This window comes from Stegodyphus dumicola, chromosome 3, assembly GCF_044657685.1.
Source record: "Stegodyphus dumicola isolate Sdum_Otavi_A_Nest chromosome 3, ASM4465768v1".
Taxonomy (NCBI): domain Eukaryota; kingdom Metazoa; phylum Arthropoda; class Arachnida; order Araneae; family Eresidae; genus Stegodyphus; species Stegodyphus dumicola.
Window position 1 is genome coordinate 46527290 of NC_140770.1, and position 23861 is coordinate 46551150.

At 33.9% G+C, this 23861-nt stretch overlaps 1 protein-coding gene across 2 annotated transcripts; it reads right to left on the minus strand.

The window, feature by feature from the left end:
- Positions 1–4521: 4521 nt before the first annotated feature.
- Positions 4522–20472, minus strand: IntS10 (integrator complex subunit 10). Of its 2 annotated transcripts, none has more exons than XM_035365914.2 (2): positions 20237–20472; positions 4522–9068 (listed from the first exon to the last, which is right to left on the minus strand). In XM_035365914.2, the coding sequence occupies exon 2, from the start codon at positions 9039–9041 to the stop codon at positions 7053–7055; it is 1989 nt and encodes a 662-aa protein (XP_035221805.1). In that variant the 5' UTR covers positions 9042–9068; positions 20237–20472; the 3' UTR covers positions 4522–7052. The 2 variants fall into 2 exon arrangements, with proteins under 2 accessions (XP_035221805.1, XP_085668960.1); XM_085812834.1 differs by lacking the exon at positions 20237–20472 and adding an exon at positions 17863–19823.
- Between the last annotated feature and the right edge of the window lie 3389 nt (positions 20473–23861).

Here is a 23861-nt window from a genome sequence, read left to right on the forward strand (position 1 = left end):
GTTCGGATTTAAAATCCCAACTCATTTCTGAGCTCTTCTGATTGTGTATTATAATTATTATGAGGTTACCATATCTGACGAGAATATTTTCATCAAAAATGAGCTCCTCTTTCTGCTACCATTGTTGAGTTCCTAGCTGAAATATATTTTGCAGGAACCAATGTCTTGGCCAGCTACAAAGGGCATTTTACAATCAACATTAAAATAATTTACTTAAATTTATGCCCCTCATAGCTTTTTCCTAAAGAACTGATTTTCACATATGTCAGCCATTCAAACAGTTTAACAATATTCATGAAAATACTCAAAAAAATCGAAGCACCAAGAATTGCACTTTTGCAATTGTGACGAAATTTGGTATGCAAAAACATCTTGATCGAACATGCAAATGATCAAAGTTTCAAGGAACAGGAATTGCGATCATAGCGCACATTTCTAGTGCATAATTCGCAAAGTATAAAACCAATGAAATTTATCCTTTTTTTGTTGTTACCATTGTAATTCCATAGTGAAGCAAACTAAAGATGCCATTATGACGATATTGAGGACCTTACAGACAAATAATGACTTTGAATGTGGTTGCATGTAGGGTTGCGTGAAGCTGGGTGGTCATACCCAGCAATAGGCCGCTAGCTGCAGCGTACAGACACTGCTATGCACAGATGTTGGAATCAATGGTTGCTACAAGGAAATTGCTGACAAAATGAAGGCTCTGAGGACAAGGAGTACAAATGCGATGCAAGATAGGATGATCATTCACCAAGCCCAAACCATCCCAACGATATCACTGTCGACTATTCAATGCACTACAGCCACGTCTATACTTTCAGTGGTACTGTGCACCTTCTCACAGTGCTTATCTGAGGCAAGCTTACGCTCACAGAGGCCTTTAAGACATTTGCCTTTGATCCCACAACATTGGCGGAGTCGTCTGGAGTGGTGTCGCAGCCGAACACTATGGCTGCCATCAGACTGGCATCGTAAAGTGTTCAGCGATGATTCCCGCTTCACTCTTGGAGCAGATGACCACTGTGTTCATATCTGGAGAGGACGGGGCCAGCGGTCCCAATCAGCCTTTGTTTTCCAAAGGCATACAGCCATAACCCCTGGTATTATGGTGTGGGAAGCTATTTCTTATGACAGCAGGTCATCTTTCGTACATCTTTAACAGCTCAAGGATATGTTGATACCATCCTGCGTCTGGTTGCATTACCCTTCATGGCATGCCATCTTGGGGACATTTTCCAACAAGATAATGCCAGGCCACATACTGCTCGCATATCTCTGGACTGTCTCCGTGCGATTGATGCTCTTCCTTGGCCAGACCAGACCTTTTACCAATTAAGCATGTCGAGGGGCATGGTAGGTTGCCAGATTTGAGCACCACAAAATATTGCAGATCTGGACAGGCAACTGATGAATGCCCGGCAGAATGCGTAGCAGGATGACATTACGAACCTCTAACACTCCTTGCCTCGATGAATTCAAGCATGCATTGCCACCAGGGGCAGTTCAACCAACTACTAATTTGAACACTCAGTGGGTGATTGTGAGCAGTGAACAGGTACTATGATCTTGATTTTTTAATTATTTTATTATCTGTGTATTCAATTTCATAAAAAAACCACCACTTTCTTCATGGTGCTTCGATCTTCTTGCAAAAGAATGTATTTCTTTTAACGTTTACTTATGGGTAGGTAATAATGTGATACCAGTTTTTAGTGCCCATGGATAGTACAGCTAGCCATTTGGTAATGCTTTCCGAAAAGTTCTGAGTAGGGTTGTTGCTTTAACACAATCCATTAACATGATTGGCCCCATAATAAGAAGGAACTTAAATAATTGAGAACTTCAAAGCCTATCAAAAAACAGCCTCATAGATCGAAAAATTGGCATTAGTTTCTTTAGCTTAAAAAGGTGTTATATTTGGTGACTTACCACATTTCTCTTCTTGCTCATCAAATTGCTTTGCATCGTGCAAATTATTATTTATTATTATAAATTATTATTTTCAAGCATCTCTCATCTCTAATCTAATGTTCTCCAGTTTTTTTTTTTTTTTTTTTTTGTATCTTCTGATTATTTAATTCCAATTTCAATATTTGGTAAAACTTTCATGTTTTTGGAATATTTTGAGTACACATCCAACAATAGGTGACTAATACATACAACACATGTGCTTGGCTACGTATTTAACTGTCATTTTGGTGAACACTATTCACTGGCTCTAAAAATATAAATATTAGACAGATAGGTTTTATTTTTTCCTCATAAAGTTTCTTATACTTCTTTTATTACATTGATAAATTTCAAGTCTAATACACTACTTCACTACCCTTTCTTCAAACCATCAAAGCCCTTATAATTAATATATTATCAAATAAAAAATAATTTTAAACAATGTTTCTGTTTTTAACAAAACATTTTAATTAGCAGACACTTCTTTCATAAACAGAAATAGAGTGGCACAAACATCAGAACTCACCTTATACGCTTAGTCTTTATTTTAGGGTACCCCTTGGATTATTGCCAAGTTGTTGTTTCATTTATGGTAACCTGAGTAGTTGAATGTTATGGAAATCCTATTATGATGTGATTGCGGTGAATTTGACTGATGGAAAAATATTTGTAAGGGCTTATTTATGTGCTGGATGTTGGTTAGGAAGTATGTTGCTTATTTTGTCCTTTACACTGTAAAATGCCTGCTGGTGGTACGGTTAACCTGAAGTTTCTGTACACTGGGACATTAGAATGACTGGGAAAGAAAACATTGATTGATTGGTGTGTTAATGAAGATTTAAATAGCTTCTTTCACCTCTTGGTAAATTACGAAGTGAAATTTAAGGATTTGGAAACTGGAGCTCGTATCAAAACTATGGAATGTATGTGGGGTGTAATAAAAAGGGATTTTTGATAGAAATACCATTGACAGTCTTACAGTACAGAAATATTTTTCATTTTTACTTTTGTCAATTTATGTGGTGATGGCAGTATACAGATTCTAGTTTAGATATTTTAAATAGTTTTTGGATGCTGTTAAAGAATTCTGTGCGTCTCGCATGCCGAATATTTCCTTGTTTGATATAAAATGCAGTTTATTGAGATTATATATTTTTTGTTTTAATTATGTTTTGGATGCAATTTTACTGGGGAGGGCGCCAAATTGTACTGTACAGTAAGTCCAGAAATCCGCAAAGTTTGCGACCAGAGGTTGTGCGGATTTTAGGATGGAAAAGATAAAGCATAATATTCGGACTAAAAATGCAAAATTAATAAGGCGTATTAGATACATTTAATTAAATTATTATTACATATATAAATTGATTATATTATTCATTGTACACAGCATCGAGGTTTGCTGATTTCAAATCATGCAAAGATTTCTGCTTTCGAATTCTGGTGTTAGAATCACTGTTGCTGTAAAATTTCAACAGCTTTTTTAAATTTTTCTGTATATCATACACAATCGTGTCGCGATTTCATACCATTCTGCTATAAATCAAGGAGTAGCACCTGCCTCCATCTTTTGCAGAATTTGAACTTTTTGCGTTACCGTCAATGCAACACGTTTACGTTTTTCAATGTTGCAAGCAGTAAAATCATGAGTGCATTTCTTATCTGTCATTGTATTAAAAAGGGCTGAAATTTAAAATATTCTTAATTTATCCACAAAATATCAGGATAAAAAAAGGTAGCACTAAACAATCTCGTGAAATAACAAAGCTCAGAAAATACAACGACGTGAATCGTGAACTTGAACGAAGAGTTGAGTGAATCATCTGCATTTTTACCTCGATACAGAGAGATTAGAGGGAAAAAACTTTTATCTTATTTTTTTAAACTTTTTATGTCAATAATTTGGGGTTTCTGTTATGACTCATTATTATTTGGTAATTATAACATCATTTGGTAAGCATTTTTTCTTCGATATTTCGTACTCAATGTTGCAGTTTCCAGAACTTATAAATTGAATGTTTATATTTTGAGAGGCAACGCGGATTTTCAGTATTTGACTGTATTATGAATAAGGATATATAATGTTGTAAGGAATAAAATATTGATTCTATTGGGGGTCAGAGAAGTGTTATTTTCCTACATTTGCATAGAAGACACTTCAGTCACCAAGCAATACGATTTAACACCAGTAATAAGGGTTGTGACATCGCAACATACTCACAACATCTTCACCTTGCATCTATCCAACCCTCATTAATCTATGCTAGTTTGGTTTTTGTAAAAAAGGATACCAAGTTAACTAATATTCTCTTAATTTTTCTCACATTTTGAAAAAATTTCCAAATTTGGGACCTGCTTTCTATGGAATAACATGCAGCATTTTCACCAAGTTACTGAATCTTGGCTTTAAAAAAAATGTGTATGTTAATGGGCTCAATAATGTAATTTTATTTGAAACTGAATATACAGTGGTGATGCATATTCCTTCAAACTTTTGCCAGAATGAGTGATGTAAGTTTGGAGGGATTTTCACCAATTTTCAAAACTGACAGGAAAATACATTAGTATTATATTATAAATTCTTTAATATACATACTGTAATTTGATACTCAGCATTAAAACATAAAATCAATATAATAAATACATTAAGTCTCATTGACTAACTCCAGTCGGTCATAAAATTTATTGTTGTCTAGTTTTATGCAGTTTTTTAATAATACATGTGAAAACTGTTTCCAGATCATTAAAATAAAATAATTAATTTAAAAAAAGAAGGTGGGGATAGAATACAGTCAAAAGTCGTTAATTCGGACTTCAAAGCTACAAACTTTTTGCGCATGCGTCGCGTTGACGCGCAAGACCTTTACGGCTGCGAATATGCGTGTGCGCATGCGCAAAATACATTTGTTGGAAAATATGACCTATTGTAACCCTTTTTCTGCATTATTTCTCCTCCTTGAAATATTTATTAGGCTTAGTTCTTATTTTAAAGGGATATAGTAATTACTTTTACTTCGTTTTTTCACTGCCACTGTTCGTATTGAGAACGGACTGTTTCAGCCTAATTAAGAAGCTAAAACAAAACTTGATGTTACGTCATCTGGAAAGCTGAGTCGTGCCGATAGCTGATTGGTTGCCGTGAGATGACGTCATGCCTATTTCTAGTATAAGTATCTCGCGTCGCTCTGGCTCATTCCTTCTAGTTCCTGTTTTCTTGGCTCCTGGGTGTGCAGTTTCCAGCCCCTATTGGAAGACGTCTTGCGATGCGATGCGTGTAGTCCGGTGATAAGTTCCGTGGTTCCAGTCTATATTCTGATATTGTTTTTAAGTTTCTGATGACTTTTCCCGAATAAGTTCCTTGGTTCCAGTCTACAAGATGACTTTTCCTGGATTCTTAAAAGAGGCTACGATGTGAGTGATTGCCGTGGGCGGCATCCATGTTCTTCATGAAGGCGGCATTTAACATAAGTTAGCGGTGATGTTTTTCTAAGCTGTGATTCCTCGTGTTTAACTACAGTGAGCGGAGTTAGGCCGGTTTTAGTGCTCTCAAGGATTTAATTTAATTTTCAGGTGCCTTCTTGACCATTAAGCATGGACTTATTGACAGTGCAGCTAATTTCATTTAAAACTGCATAATTTCTGTTTAGGATACGTTTTTCGTGTATTGAATGCCAGTATTTTGGAGATCAGGTAAAATATTATTTGATATATGAATTTTTTGATAATGGTTATATTATAATTTTTAAGTTTCTGATATTGTAGAAATTTATTCATTGTGTTTTTATTTTTATATATTGTTAATAAATTGGTTAAGTTTGAAACCTTTTATTGTCTTCAATATCTGCACAGCACATAACCTTAGGGAGCTTCTATTGCTACTCTTGTTAAAAGTTTATTTTTACAACTTTAAACTTTGCTTTTGCATCAACGTTTACGCATGCGCGTTTAATGTATAACGGACGGTATAAGCTAAGGTAAAATTATCTAATTCAGTTAATGTTGCAGATTGCGTTGTTCCTTAATCTTCGAATTGGATCCGGCTTATTATTTTTTGCAGACTGTTAGAGCAATTTTATAAAAGTAAGCTTGAACTTTCGATTATGTCAAATAGAATTTCCGATATATATTTACTAATATGTAAAGGATCTACAAAGCGAAAGTATGTTTCGAAGTCCATTAAACAAAAGTGGAATTTCTGCAAAAAATTACCTAACCATTCCAAAATTTGTTTATAATATTTCACGCTGCTGGGGGGGGAGGAAGCGCCGCAGCGCACAATGAATTGGAAGTTCATCTGTCAGCACTATCCTTATCTTCAGGGCAGATGTTTTCATTCTATTTGGCTTATAATCTTCAGGGCAAATGTTTTCATTTTATTTGGCTTATAATTCCTTACCAAATGTAGTATTTCATCTCGATGTATTCCATCTTTGATATGATTTAAATCAAATTCCTCGTCATTATAATTTGCTTCCGATAGCGAAGAAAGTGACAGAGGTTGACAGTTGTTGAAAACGAAAAAAATTTGATTGACAAATTAGTCGGTAGACACAGCAATTATAGGACTTAGTCGGTATTCTCGACACAGCAATTATAGGACTTGACCAGCGGAACTTTGTAACTGAACAATAAATTATGTCTGTTTATAGAATTAAAGAGAAAGTATTATCACATAAAAAGAAGCAACTTAAACAACTTACATTGAAAGAAATGTTTAGTACACAAATAAATACTAAGCTTTTTTTTTTTTGTAAATTTTGATACCCTTTAGATCATAATTGTTCTTTATTTCATAAATTACGATTTCATATCTTTAATTTTATAATTTCTGCATGCCATTTTACCAGATTTAAATTGATGATCTATAATCCGGAATTGCCGAAGTCCCAACGAGTCCGGATTAACGACTTTTGACTGTATTAAAAACAAATGTAATACAGCACGAATATACACAATGCATTTAAACACTATCATGGTTCAAATAACATTAAAAGAAGAAACAGAAACTATATATTGACTACTTTAGAAATGCAAGCAATGATAAGGAATAAACAATTAAATTTCAATATATAACAACAATTAAATTTCTATATATTTTACACTCCATTACTTAAGGGCAACAACAAGAAGCTATGTTCCTCTTTTATAAATTCAATAAAAAGGTCATCAAGATTATCATAGCAACGTGCCATCTGATTCACAAAAGCTTGTTTGAGGTCATCTCTAGCTCCTTTATTCACACCACGAGTAACTGCACGTTGCTTACTTGCTTGAAAAGTTGGAGTAGAAAGTATTTCCAAATTTACATTTCCACCAGCTGTTGTTGTTAAATAAGAAATTTCTTCCAAAATATCAACGTTAATAATATAATTAAAGAATTTCTGAAAGGAAAAACTCTTAGCTTTTTTTATTGCATCAATACATTTATGAAGCATTTCATACTGATGGTCCAAGTCATACTGCATTAATACCAAAATATATCCTAATGACATATCTTTATATGCATCATCAACTTTATCTTTAAATTTGTACAATTTAAGCAACATAGTCACACAATATTGCAATATTTCTCGATTAGTATAACCCATAAAAATCATAAACCTGGAAGGACATTTATGCAAAGTTGGTTTTGTATTATATACACCACTTGGTGATAAGCTCATTATAACTTCATACAAAATTTTCAGAGCATGCTCATATTCTCCTAAAAAATTATAACAGCTTGCAATTTGTAGAGATGCTTTATTTTTATGGGCTGGATCAACAGCAGTTTTGCAAAATCTCCCCAAGTGATCAATAGCATCACGGTGGGCTCTTTCATACATTAACATACTGATATAAAATTCTTGAAAAACTGCCCAAGTATCTAATTGTATGTTTTTACATAAGCATTTGAACTCTTTCATGAAGTGCTGATGCCTATGCAATAATTGCCAACATTCCACAGCTGTGACAAAAGAAGGAATAAGCATACTGGTTACATCTGGAGTTGCAAGTTTGCTAGTAACTAAAAAGCCTCTTTCGGTCCTTTTAAACTCATTACCCAGATTTTTCGGGCAGTCTTCTTGTGGAAATGATATGCCTTCCATTAGAATATAATTATATGGACCGGTAACAGAACTTGAAAATATCTTGGGATGGATAAGTCTTCCAAAAGTATACAAGCAATAGAAAAAGGTGACTACCAAACAAAAATATGCTTCTTCATAACCTGAGGAGTCTTCACGCCTGTGTTTTTCATTCGTCAAACTGGATAATGTTTTGTTTTTCCTTTTTAACAAAGATAACAACTGTTGTAAGCTTGAGTCACTGAAGTTTGAATAAAACATTTCTGGATAATTCCACCTGTAACGAAAGGCAACTGTTTCTAACAACATTAATAATGGTTTCCACCCTTCATCTGGATCACTCTCAGATACCGTAATTACTTCTTTTCTTATAGGTGCATCTTGTACAGTGGGAAATGTAAATAAACAGCATACATAAAATTCTACAGCCTTTTGCAGCAGTTGAAAGATAACTTTAAATTTGTACTCAAATTGAGACAGTCGTAAGATTAAAGGCAAAGCATCACAGATAAGCATTTTTCGAAACAAATTTATAGGGGAACGTATATCAGGTTGCTCTTCTGCAGTCAACAGAGTATCAATAATGTTACTGCCATGCTGCAGAAGTCTTGCATTTGGCATACGTTTTAAAAATAACAACATAAGTTCACAGTGTTCTTCAACAGTCTGGACATTTCTTGTCACAGCCATCATAACTTCATATTTAATATCCTCTGATAACTGCTCAAATATTTGCTTTAAAAAGTCATCGTTTGCAGAGCACAAGCACGTGGCAATATTTCTCAGCTCTCGAATAAGAACAGCTTCATTTGGAAATTTTTTAACTAAGTCACTCAAACATAACGCACTTTCACTAAGATTCTTTTCATTACAAGCCATTTTATAACACTGAAATAATACCGGAAAACTCTGGGGAAATGCAGATTTGGAGAAAATCATCCATGATTTTGCAGCTGCCAAATCTGTTTCAAGACAACTTAATACCTGAGATATCAAAAATTCTTCATCAGAAGTCATCCTGAATGTTCAGAAATCCAGTTCAGTCTGAAAAGTAAAGGCAAAATGAAAGACATAAAATTCAAAAGAAACTTTCTGCACTTCATAATAAAAATCTTTTCACTTTGGATAATTTAGAATTGTAACAGATTAAAATAAACACATATCACCCTCTGATAAGATACTAATGAAATCGTAAAGTTTCGTTAATATTATGCTGATTAATATTTATTACATCCTGTTCAAAATAATCCCAAAGCACTTACAACAGTATTCTTCCCAGTCTTCAAAACATGTTTTCATGAAACCCTAAAAGCAGCAAATTTTCTTTTATTGAATCAACAGATTCAAAACAGTGACCACAATGCAATAATTTTAACCATTGAACATAAGAAAATGCCACAGAATGTAAAACCCCGTAAATATAAAGATCATAGAACTGTATTTGTTGAATTTTATGCCAAAAAATCAGATTTATTATAAGAAGGTGCAGTATAATGATGTAAAATCTATAAATTATCTAATTAAGAATTCAGATAATTTCAACGAACAGTTTCGTACTTTTCCATTTTGCCGGCACAAATCTCACTAAGCAGACTTTATTGACGACAATACACAATATACACAAAAAAAAAAAAAAAAAAAATGTTTAACATGGGTTAGTTCTAAGAAATTTTTATTTTGAAGGCATAAACATTTTAATATCATTTAAAATTTTGTAAAAAGACAATAAATTCTTAAAAAGACATTCATTTAAGAATTTACTATGCTTTCATGGTACAACATTCTGATTCGCCGTTTCATATCACATGACCCCAAGAAATTATGTAAAACCGCAGTGCTTTACTTCGCTGGTGCATTCTCATTAGAATTAATAAATTTAACCCTTGACTTTGCCTTTTCTATATTTTCACCTCCAGGTGAATGGTGTGATAGGATCCTAATTGACTAATTACTGCGAATGGCCTTAAGGCATAAAATTGAACTATCTGGTAAAAATTATATTTAATTGTATGCCAGTGTTGAAAGAAACAATCAATCTGATAAGAAATGGCTGCGACGTGGCATGAAAGGTTACCAGGGAGGATATTCCGTTTGGCATCGGCTGTACCATTTTTGGCGACTTTATCGCTTGCACCGGCAAAATGGAAAAGTACCAACAGTTTTAACTAAATGGTAGAAAATGCTCAAATAATATTCTTTCTTAATAGTTTTGGCCAGATGGGAGAAACTTATGATATAGTAAAACAATCAAAGAAAACAGCCAACATAATACTCATTCTTGATCCATTCTGATGTGGAGCAAAAAATTCTGCTAGCAGAAATGTTTGCTTCTGATGAAGGGGGACCCGTTTTGCTCTCAAAATCAATTGGGATTTTACAAAAACCAAGCCGTATACAAGGTTGTCAATTTGCCTGTTTTATTTTCCACATCGGCGTGTTTCTCTTGCGTCTTGAAATATTTTGATAGCAAACATTCCAATAAGTAAACCAAACTTATTGCATGTTCATTTTTCAGTTACCTTTGCTGTTTTAGCAAATCATCAAAACACACAATCCCTATTCATCAAGCACAAATATATTTGCAAATGCCAAAGGGAAATGAAATATAGATTATTGCCAGATATCCACACAAGATATGACAACTTCTGAAAAATTCTGAAACTGATTTTTTCCACATGTTTTAAATAAATCAATACTGAAGCTTCTTTTTTATTACAAAAGTACATGTATAATTTTACTGTCCATGGTTTACTGCTTTTTTCACATACTGGTGATTTTTCAGTTTTTTACTTTGTCTCAGAATTGCAATGGATGTTTTAATATTCATTTTTATTTATCTATTTTGTTTTTGCCCTTTATTTCTTGAGGATGATTAGACACAAGCGCTTTTTTTTTATTCCTTTTGAAGAAAATGGATTTATATTTCATTGTTATCAAAATATATGCTATTCTAAGATCGTTTTTCTGCCAAATATTAAAACTGAGCTTAATGCATGTTTTAAAAATATTGATTTATGAAACATTTTTTGAATTTCCTTCATAGCATTCCTATCTATCTATTAAAACATTTATTTTATTTCTACTCTTATAAAACAGTTATAGTTTTACCTAACTGTACAATGAATTTACAGATTACATGTATATTTCTATGAGATAAAACATTAAAAAGTTAAACACTTCTGACTTAATACTATATTGTTATTTTCAAAATGTGAACTTGTTCTTAAAAATTTATGTAGATTTCAAAATCAGTCTTGCAAATGCGAATGGCAACAAAAAAAGAAGAAAAATTTTTGAACGAACATGACAAAGTAGATGCATATAGTTACATATGAAAAGTATTTTGGTTGATCTTCACTGTACGATACTCCTTGGCCTCTGTCTGAAAAATTACCAAGTGGTATTGGTTGTTCATGAAATCTGGAAGCCCGCTGTGTGATACAGGTTTTTCGGTAACCCTAATGCTTGCAAAACTAGCCTTGGGTAATTTTTTTTTTTTTTTTTTAAAGTTTTTGTCATTAAAAAAGGGTTAGTTATGCGAATATTGCCGAATGTGTTGTGATAAATTGAGATTTTGGCTATTTTTTGTAATTGTAACCCTTTTGTATGGACTGAGGATTTTGGATTTTTACATTCTTTCAATTGCTGTGTTTGGTTGGACGTGCATTGGAGTTGAATTTTGATATGGGTACCATCATTTGAGGATGTCTGAGGTAAGTAAGAGGATGAATGTTGATGGTTTGGATGCTACTATACATATTTATCTCCCATTAACAGCAGATAAACCCAAACAACAAAAAAGTTAATTGAATTGCTTACGTGGAAGATGGAGTAGATGGTAATGGAAAGCATGAACGTATGAAAAAAGGGTAAAAGTATAGTTTAGGGTACCCCTTGGCGAAACTTGGCCATTTTTGGCAGTACATGGATACCAATTTTGTGCAATTCTTTGACTTGTTATTTTGGCTACACAAAGCCAAAATAACAAGACAAACAATTGCACAAACTCGGTATCCATGTACACATCGACTTATTTTCACTTAAAAAAAAATCTCCGAATTGCATAAAAATGGCATTGTGCACTCCTTTGATTTTATCCATGAACACGTCGACCTATTTTCACTTAAAAAAAAAATCCCAGAATTGCACAAACTTGCATTGCGCACTCCCTTTACTTTGTCCATGTACACATTGATATATTTTCACTTAAAAAGTCAAAGGAGCACCAAATTCTACAATATAGGCAAACAAAAAATACATAATCTCAATAAAATACATTTAAACCAAACAATAAAATAACATAAAAAAGGAAAAACATGTTATACAGTCAAAAATCATTAATCCGAACTCGTCGGGACTTCGGCAATTCCGGATTATCGATTTTTCCAGATAATAGATCATCAGTTTAAATCTGGTAAGATGGCATGCAGAAATTATAAAATTAAAAATATGACACCGTAATTTATGAAATAAAGAACAATTATGATCTAAAGGGTATCAAAATTTACAAAAAAAAAAAAAGCTTAATATTTATTTGTTTACTTTATTAAACATTTCTTTCAATGTAAGTTGTATAAGTTGCTTCGTTTCATGTGATCATACTTTCTCTTTAATTCTATAAACAGACATAATTTCTTCTTCAGTTACAAAGTTCTACTGTTAAAGTCCTATAATTGCTGTGTCGAAAATACCGACTAATTTGTCAATTGAAATTTTTTCGTTTTCAATAACCTCTGTGTCACTTTCTTCTTTATCGGAAGCGAATTATAATGACGAGGAATTTGATTTAAATCATATCAAAGACGGAGTACATCGAGATGAAATACTACATTTAGTAAGGAATTATAAGCGAAATAAAATAAAAACATCTACCTTGAAGATAAGGATAGTGCTGACAGATTAACTTCCAATTCATTGCGCGCTGCGGTGTTTCAGAGTTCCCCCCCCCGGGTGGCGGAGCAGCATGAAATTGATAAACAGATTTAGGAATGGTTTGAGAAACGAAGGATATGCCTTTATCCATTTTTTGCAGCAATTCTACTTTTTGTTTAATGGACTTCGAAACATACTTTCACTTTGTAGATCCTTTACACATTAGTAAATACATATCGGAAATTCTATTTGACATAATTGAAAGTTCAAGCTTACTTTTATAAAATTGCTGTAACAGTCTGCAAAAAAAAAAAAAAAAAAAAAAAAAAAAAAGCCGGATCCAATTTGAAGATTCAGGAACAACGCAATCTGCAACATTAACTGAATTAGATAATTTTAGCTTAGCTTATACCATCCGTTATACATTAAATGCGCAAGCATAAACGTATTACGCACATGTGCACAAGCATATTCGCAGCCGTAAAAGTCTTACGTGGAAGATGCGCAAAAAGTTTGTAGCTTTGAGGTTTGGATTATAGATCATTCCGGATTATGGGTGTCCGAATTAATGACTTTTGACTGTACATTTAAGCACTACCAAAAGCAAATATTCACTTACCATGATTTTCGAGTTCGCATCATGCACCCAAAGCCATATAAAAATCAAAATATCAATCATACTCAAATGACTTTTTTCAAACCAGGTACTCTTTCTGATCAAACACTTCACATTGTGACCATCTGAACCTTTCTTCCCACAAACCCATTCAAATCCATCTAAACGGTTTTTACGTTCGACTAGACACATATCATTCCTACATACAGGACACTTATAATGGCTACTAAGTACACCTTCATTTACACACCAGCTCGATTATAGTCGATTAAAGCTCTTTTTCCCTTTCGCTCCAAATCGTACAGAAATTTCAAATTAATCTTACTACATTCGGCCATTCTACCAGCTAAAGAATCAAACCAACACACACCACAAAAACACTTACAAAACAGCTCACGATTCAAAATTTCCCAGAATCATGTGCACCCGATTATGTCACAATAGGGTTTCCATAACATTCAACTACTCAGGCTACAATAAATAAAACAACAACTTGACGATAAATCAAACAACAACTTCACCATAATATAATGGCTACCTTAAAGTTTATTTATTTCTCTCTGTGTCAACTTTTGTTAAAAGATTTGTTGTTTAATGTTTTTATGTTAGGAAATATGTATTTTTGATTACTTATTACTCTGTTTGTTTATTTTCGGTTATTTGTTCGTCTCTGTGTGTTAAAACAGCAGCAAATTTTTTTTGGTTAACATGATATTTTAAATTTTGTTTTAGCTTCTTGATTTAAGTGATAATAGATCGGTGTGTACATGGACAAAGTTAAGGAAGTGCGCAATGCCCAGTTTGTGCAATTCTCTGATATTTTTTTAACCCTTTGACACGCACAATATTATTTTTATAAATTTTTTTAAATAAAAACTCTAGAAATTGAATATTATGATCCTACAGACAAATAATACATGAATTAAAAAAATCTACTCTTGCCCATTGTTCTGTAGGTGGTGGTCGCACTGTGAAACTACTGCGTGTCTAGGACTTACTGATGTAGTAGGAAAAAAACTTACCAGGCTGATCTTTGGAATATGGTAACTGGTAGTTTGGCGACATTTTGGAGGCGATAAAGGTTACTACCTGGGAGAAGTACTCAGTTCCGATTACGCATTATTTTGTGTGAGGGAAATGAGAGATCATTAGATATGTCATGTGACATTAATGGACGAATTACAGTTCTTTAATCGGAAAAGGGGGTAAATTTGGAAAAATTATTTTGTATTAAGCTTCATTGTGTGTTGTGTGAAATAGTGTTGATTAATTTTCGGATTGCATGGCGCTATGTAAAGTGAATTCTAAATTTTTAATACGTAATAATTAATAAGTTGACTACTGGATTTCGGATTTAGAAATTAGCAGTAGTACTGCAGCCGATTGGAACTCTTTCTGTAGGGAAGTGTGCGTGCCACGTAATGAAGATTCTGAAGAAGATTAGGTAAGTTAGTATTTTTAATTATTTGAGGATATTATTTTTATGCATTGTTCTAAATGTAAGGAGTAAATAAAGTAATTAGGATTGTAAGCTAAATTTTATTAATTTAATGTATGTGCTTATTTATATTTTAAGTATTTAAAAACTCAGTAAAATAAGGATAAAAAATAACTTTTTTTTTTTTTTTTTTTTTTTTTTTTTTTTTTAAATTTCAAAGAACAAATTTTTTTGTGACACTGTTCAAAGCATGTTTTGTCTCTTTGGTACATGCATAGACCCACATTGCACTTTTGTACACGTACCTTCTTCTATGAGGCTTCTTCCTTGTGCTACAAAATGTACACTGCCTGGATCTAAATTTCACTGGTATATGTCCAGCATTATTTAGTTTCTTTTCATCTGGCACATGAAATTAGTGGTTTTTTATGTTAATGGGGGGGGGGGCTTGGTCTTTTTGGCTTTGTACAGATCGTTCGTTTCCCATTCATACTTACTTTATTTGTATTTCGTCCCAAAATATTCAAAAAATATTTTTAATTTAAATAAAACTTTTACGCAATTTCTATTTTTAATTATAGCAAAGTATATTCACATTAAATTTAAACCACAGGAAATAATTTATAAAATCACAATACTAGCTTGGGGAGCAAGTGTGTTGATGTCAGAGAAAAATATTTGGAAAAGAAAGACCTTTTTACTTGCCAAGTGCATGTATTGTTTAGTAATAAAATAACGCTGTGATTTCAAAGCCCTTTATCTATATCCGGGTAAAAATAAACATTACTATTTGAAAAGCAAGCGAACACCATTCAGAAGCAAACGCCAGTGGTTTCAAGGCGCGACCACCGAGCCTGTAGAGGATTGTAAGCAGTGTGACACAATGCTCTAGTGGTGTAGTGGTCGTGCCCTGAAACCACATAGCAAATGCCATACATATAGAGGGTTTTTTTAATATATGCAGTTTAATTACTGCAATTTTTTATTGTTTATGATAGAAATCATGATGTGCGATAACTAACTTTTGAAATTTAAAGTTGTTTATATTAATAAAAGGAAGTTGTTTTGTCTCATCGAAAAAAATTTTTAAAAGGTGTCCGATCTGAAGTATTAATACCTAAAACATATATGAATCTACAGTCATTTTGTGTTATTTAGAGGTAAAAGATCAATAATCAATTCATTTTCACTCAAAAATTTCGGAAAAAAGAGGAGGAAAAAAATTTGAATAGTGGTTTCAAAGCGCGACCACCGCGCGTCAAAGGATTAAGTTAAAATAGGTCGATGTGTTGCATCTGGAAAGTATTTTGTGCAAGACTTTGACTTCTTGTTTTGGTTTTGTGTAGCGGGCGGAAAGATCAGCATCATTTTGAAATTGGTGCCGATCCTGGTGTCAAAAAAGAAATGATTCGTCAAGGGGTACCGTAGAGTAAATTTTAACCAAAAAATGTTGAGTAAAAAAAAAAGCCTTTACTTCGTCAAAACAAAATGGCATCCAAAAAAAACTAGCAGGGTTGCTGTAGCAGGGTTGGTCACCAAAGTTTCGCCAAGCTACCATAATCCGAAGATTTACCAGCATTTTTTTTTTACTCAACATTTTTTCCAACAATCTGCTAGCCGAATTATGATTATACTAGAACTTTTATGGAACAAAAGTGCTTGATCATGACGAAGATTAGGTGCAAAATTGTTTCTAAGTGTTTATTAGCTAAAATCCCAATCAGAATTTTCTGGAAAGTCCATCTTCACCAGATTTCTTGCACCATCATTCAAACTTATCTGTAATAATCTTCTTTCACACAATCTGATTACATCCCCACATGTTGGATATTCATACTTATCTGCAATTAATCCTATACTCATACACCATTCCAGCAACTCTTTTGGATGATCACATAAATGCAATAAAAATTTGGAATTTAGAGGGAACCATGGGATCCAAATACTAACCACTTGCGCTACGTCTAAACTTCAAGGTTGTGGAGACGTGCGCTACGATATAACAAGTGGTTAAGTGTCTAATTTACACCGCTCCGCGTCTGCAAGTGCAATCCAGAGCTGTAACTTGAGAAATAATCTCGTCGTTAGGCGACGTGTGCACCACGTTATTTTCATTTTTGCGATAAGTGCCCATCGAAGTGGTGTTCATGTCGCTCACGGTTTGAGACAAAAGCATCTCGACGTGCGTGGCACATCTTTTTAGCACAAGTGATTAAGCAACACTGTTTCACACAAGATACAAGATGGAACATAGTTCTCAGATTATTGCTAAAGTCCTAGCTAATAATCTTTATCGCCTTACCAAAATGTCACCAAACTACCTGCTACCGTATTCCAAAGATTAGAAAATAATTCTTGTTCCTTTTGTATTGAATGCTTTGTGATATACAAATTTTAAACTTTTGCACAACGACGTACTGAACATTTCTTTTTGGATAGAAAAGCAAGCATTTTCAATTTTTTTTTCTTTGGTTATAAATATCACCTAATTTCAATAAGAGTCAATAAAAAAACAAAAGATGTAGTAGTCTTCAGAATAATATAAAAAGTTTTTTTTTAATAAATAACACAGTAAAGTAAAAAAATAGGTCTAGAGAATTTTTTAAACATCTTTTAGCCCCTATGCACTCATTTAGAATGAATAAAAAAAGTGAGAGAGCATATGGATGCGAAAGTTATTTTAATATAAATTATCAACTTAACAGGTTTTTACATAATTTAATTGCTTAGTTTTTATCACGTAACTAAAATGAGGTCCAATATATAGTGATCAAATATATAGCCTCAAATCATTTAATTAATTAGATGCAGAATGAATCACTAGGTACATTTTTTTTTCACAGCAAGTATACAAATTCATAACGCTCTTCAGTAATATTCAAGGTAATATAGCACATTATCAATACATTTACCTTACTGGTAAAATCCTAGTATACGGTGCTGCCTTGGCACGAATTTGAAAATTATTGCCAACACCAAAAATAATCCAAAGAACATCTATATATATGCTATACACACAAAGTATATGTATATACACACATAGTATATATACTATATACATGGTATATACTATAGTTTTCAGATAACCGGCCCTTGGCGATTTGTTGACATCTCGGAAGAGTGCGCGTGCGCCAGATTATGGTAACCCTGACAAGCGCTACAAACCTGCAACCCACTCGGGGAATTCTCCTGAAGGACGGAAAGGGAATTTTTCTGTTTACATAGATTTAGGAAACGTTACAGCAAGACAAAATAGAAGTTGGAAAATCGAAAATCATAATTAGTAGTTCATATTTTCGCAAATCCTTATCAGGTGTTAATCATAATTAGTTCATATTTTCGCAAATCGTTATTAACACCCGATAATGCTAAAAATAAAGCTCTATTCTGTTTATGGAACGTTAACGGTAAGACAAAATGAAAGTTGGAAAATCGCAAATCAGTTCATGTTTTCGCAAATCGTCATCGGGAGTTCATTTCAATTGAAAAAAATAAAGCTCTATTCTATTTATTTCTACCTTTTGTAAAATAAGGTAGTTGCATGACCCCCCCCAAAAAAATCGCAAATCATAATTAGTTCATATTTTCGTAAATCGTTATCGGGAGTTAATTGCAGTTGAAAAAATAAAGCTGTATTATATTTATTTCTACCTTTTGTAAAATAAAATAGCTACCTCAGATGCTAAATTTATGTAGGGAAGAAGTACCAGAAAGGTAAAATACAACTTTTTATTTAAGCTCAATGCTCCTAAAATATATTAGAATATATACAGGTGACACTTGTATATTAAAGTGGTCACCATAACAAAATAAGCTGATTGAATTGCCAATTTTGTAACATGTAACTTTTAATATTGCAAGGCACTGTCTGCTTTAATAAGGCTGCTTATTTTATTTCACATATTTATACCTGTAATTAATTTGTATTTGAAATTGTGAATAGTTCATAAAATGCTGGTGAACAAAACCTGTGTCTATACATAAGAATTAGCTTTAATAAAATAAGTAGCATCAAAGTCTAATAATTTATGCTAATTGCTCTAAAAACCCCATACTTTTCTTCAAAACAGCACTTGAGTTATTAATTGTGTTAACAATGCAGTTGTTCTACATTTTTATGCACAGTGCTGTTACTTTCATTCTTTGGTTCAAAAAAGTGAATGGAATTATACATTCTGAAAATTAGTTCACAGCAATAATTAATCTTTTACTCGTATACAGTTAAATTTAAATTAGCTTTATGCGAATGAGAAAATTTGATAAATTCTTATGAAATGTATAATATTTTTAAACAAGTGCATTTTTAGCCACTGGTTCTTTTTAACTTAAATTCATATGCATTGTTTTGTATGCAAGATAAATAGGTATTTTTCTGTTATCAGGACAAGATTCAGAATTATGTATATATGCATGTATGGATGAATGTATGTGTGTGTAAGTGCATACATGCATATATATATACATATACACATGCATACATATGTACATTTCTGAAACTGATCCCAATAACACAACAGTAATAATTAAATAACATCCTGACTACTGGGAATCTGAGGTCAGAACTTTCATTAGTTGCACCTATCACATAACTTCAGAGATATAACTGTATTAAATTTTAGTACTTAAATATTAGCTTGTTAAAGTTAAAAAGACGCAAAGCTGAAGAATGCAAATGTGATATATTTCTTAGCAATCCTGTACAGTAATCGCTGTTTAAAAATGGTTTTGATTATCTGCAGAATAAAGAAAACTAAAAAAGGTTATGTTGTAATTGTTGTTGAATTCAGATTGGCCAAATGATAAAGCGCATTTGTGAAATCCAAGATGGCGGCCGACAAATCGCCAAGGGCCGGTTATCTGAAACGTGCTTATGTTTAACTACACATTTTCTTTGAATGACCCGTTAACTACTCACCGTATATGTCCCGTTTTTACTGCTCATCATAAAGTCGCCAAAAGTAGCCAAATCCTGTGTGCACCGGATTAAACCCATCCACCTTTTTTGCTGTGCCTTAAAATGCCCATCGACACGATAGAAATCGAAGAAATGGAATTATATCAACTTAATTTGTCACTTGTCCTCAAGGAAAACTAATTGAAATTTTAAAATTATTATGCACATCGAGTAATTCAGAAAGTTAAATCACTCACTGTTAAAATGTGTCGTAACATGATTTCTGTTTCATATTGGAACTGATAAAAATATTAACAAGATAATTAACAACAATTATGATCATATACTTTTATATAATGATTATGACAGTAATTTATGGAACCAGTACTTACTGTAAAATGTAATAAATTTCGACACAGTTAAAATTTAAATCAAGCCCTATCCCACAATATTGTATAAAACGAAGTATTTTAATACTGTACGCTTAAAAATAACATCGCAGCATATTTTTTTCAAAAATAAATATAATATAAAGTATGCATAAAGTTCTGCATCGGGCACACCACACACATGCACGTTTCATTTCTATTTATGTATTTTGGCGCCATCTTCCAGGAATAATCAACACCTCAATATACGCTATGCTATCTATAGGAATAATCCACGGAATTATTGGGCTGAGCACTTTATACGTGCGAAAAAAAGGAGATCTTGAAATTGAATTCGAAACAAGAAAATTCCAGAAAAAATCTCTATGTTGATTAAAAATAATTCCCAGCTATTAATTGTAGAAACCAGTTGTTATGTTCGTAAAATGGATATTTGTTCTCCGCAAGTCTCTTATATTAATTTTGCTTCTCTCAGGTATAAATTTAATTAAAAAATTCTGTTTTGGAGAGCTATGAAAAGGTACGAGTAGATATAATAAATTACTTCCTGTTAAGAAAGGCAAAACAGGAACACATACACTGAAGCGGAAAAGGAATTACCGACTCACTTGAATCTCAGTTTAGCGCAAGCGTCACTCATGAACATGTAAAACATTTAGTTTATGATTTATTTCCATTATTCAAAACCGTGTTTTTTGCCCGAAAAGGTGTTTATAATAGTGGTACACTGCGCAGAAAAAAAAGGGGGGACAGTTCTATATCTCCCCTTCTACTGGGCCAATTGATGAAATTCAAATTGCGTTTTTTATGTCTCGAAAGCGCGACTTAGGATATATATTCGTGGAGGTGGCACTGCACTTCTTGTCAAACGCTGCATTCCCCATTATCACGTGAACATTCCACAGCTCTCAGCCGAGGCCACAACTATCTGCATCACAACAGACACTAACACTCCATACACTTTTGTCTCCACCTACATTCCTCCCATGAGACCTGTGGCTGTCGTTCAGGCAGACCTTGAAATTCTACTCACACTTGATGCACATGCTATTATTGGCGGAGACTTGAACGCAAGACACCGCGCATGGAACTGCTACACTTCTAATGCAACAGGCAGACTGATTTATTCCTTGGTCGCTTCGGCACGGTTTAAATTGGCAGTTCCAAGTACCCCAACACGGTATGCTTCTGGGTCCACCGCAATTATTGATTTTTTCCTGTTACGGAACACCAGTTCTCCACTGGATATTTCCGTACTGGACGAACTTTCAAGTGATCACAATCCTGTCAGGATTATTCTGGACCTCAGCAGATATACTACATCAGACACCAGGGCCTTTCGTACAGACTGGCAGGTCTTTGCCAAAGCCCTCTCCAACACACAGTACACTTTACCCACGATACACAAGGGGAGTGACATTGATAGTTTTGTCAAGGACCTCACTGAAAATATACAAAATGCTTATGAGAAAGCACAAGTTGAAGTTAAACCTGGTATGAAACACAAACCTCAAGAGCTCAGATTATTGATTAAAGAGAGAAATGCTGCAAGACGAGCGTATCAACGTACCAGACACCGAGATGATAAAAGGAACTTCAATCGTCTGTGCGAAGCGGTCAAGTTTCTTACAAATAAACTCTCACAAGATCGCTGGACTAACTACCTCAGATTTCTTTCTGTAGAGGATAACTCCTTGTGGCAAGCAGTGAAGAGATACAAAAAATGCTATAACGCCATTCCGCCCCTTCACGGCCCTCAACGGATCTATTACACCGGAACTGAGAAAGCAGAACTTTTAGCTCAGCATCTGGAATCTCAGTTCTGCAATAACAACATTTCAGACTCAGACACTGAACAGCTTATCGCTGACTTCCACTCCAATTTTACAACACAGCCATGCACAGACAACATTATCTCAGCCATGCCAATTTAGGTCTGTCTCTATATCATGCGAATTGCAAAAAGGAAGAGCCCTGGAGTAGACGGGGTCACAAATGAGATGATCAAGCACTTCCCTGTCAAGATAATACTCTACTTCACCAAGTTAGTGAATATCATGCTAAGATGGCAATACTTAACAACCTGTTGGAAAACTGCCAAGATTGTCCCTCTGCTAAAGCCCAACAAGCCTGAGACTGCTCCTGAGAGTTACCGACCAATCAGTTTGCTAAGCTCAATTAGCAAAATCGTGGAAGCAGTTATTTTCCATAGACTAAACATCTTCCTGGATGAGCAGAAGATCCTCATACCCTAATGGCTGGATGCCCTCATATACAAATTACACAACCTGGGACTCCCAGGCTACATCACAAACATAATTCAATCCTACCTAACCGGTAGACACTTTGTCGTTCATGTTTCTGGTTCATTGTCCACAAAACGGCCTTTACGGACTGGTGTTCCACAGGGATCCCTTCTGGGCCCTACCCTATTCAATATTTACGTGAACGGCATCCCCACTACACAAAACACAACATTAGCCATGTATGCAGACGACACAGCGATCCTTACGCAAAGTGCATTTGTTAGTTCAGCAATACAACGGCTACAACACCACATCCACTCGCTAGAGACTTGGCTGACCAAATGGAAAGTCAAAGTGAATATCGACAAGACACATGCCATACTGTTTACTACTAAGAAGAATTTCCCGACTCACCTGCAAATGTATGGTGTGGACATTCCCTGGGTCAAGCAGGTCCCTTATCTTGGGGTGATCCTCAGTAAATCTCTTTACATGGAACCCACACGTTACACATATTCTCAGGAAGTTTCGAGCTAGTAAAGCTTCACTCTTCCCCTTAATTGCTCGAAACAGTGTTCTATCTATTGATAATAAGTTGCTAATTTACAAAACAATGTTGCGTCCAATTCTTAGTTATGCATGCCTCGTCTGAGCATACTCGTGCCACAGTTTGAGAAGGCAGTTACAAGCTGCCCAAAACGGGGTATTGCGTATGATATGTAATGCCCCCTGGTACATTCAGAATAGCCAAATTCGTAAAGAGTTAAGAATAGAGGATCTTTGTGATTTTTATTGCCGTCTATCTAGGGCATTTTATGATAAACAGGAACTTCTGGACAATCCTGTGGTTGTTAACTATTGTTATGATACTAGGGACCCCAATTTCAGTAAACGCCCAAGGGCGATCCTAAATGTTAGTAATGTGTAATTTTGTATATGTGTTATGCAAATTGTTGCTCAGATTCTTTATTGTATATTGTTCTTTTTTCCTCCTGATTGCATTTTGTTCTTATTAGTGGCACTAAGGCGTCGCACTTCGTATTTTGTTTCTCTTGTGTGTACATGCATTCTTCTGTGAAATAGTTGTTAAAAAAAGTTAATTATGTATGGATTAGTACTTAGGTACTTAAGGTAAAAAATATGTATTTAACTATTAGCAATTATGAATTTAAATTCTTACTCATTTAATTATTTAGCACATTCAGTTATATTTCTCATAATTCGAAACTTTTATCATGTTATTCGATGAGGGGTAGGGCTATGGCGCCCAGGCACCTTGGTGGTTAAGCACCGCAGTTCAATAGATAGGATATATATTAGATTTCCATATGGCATCATTCTAACACAGGTATTTTGACACAAAATCGGAAAATCCGAAAATG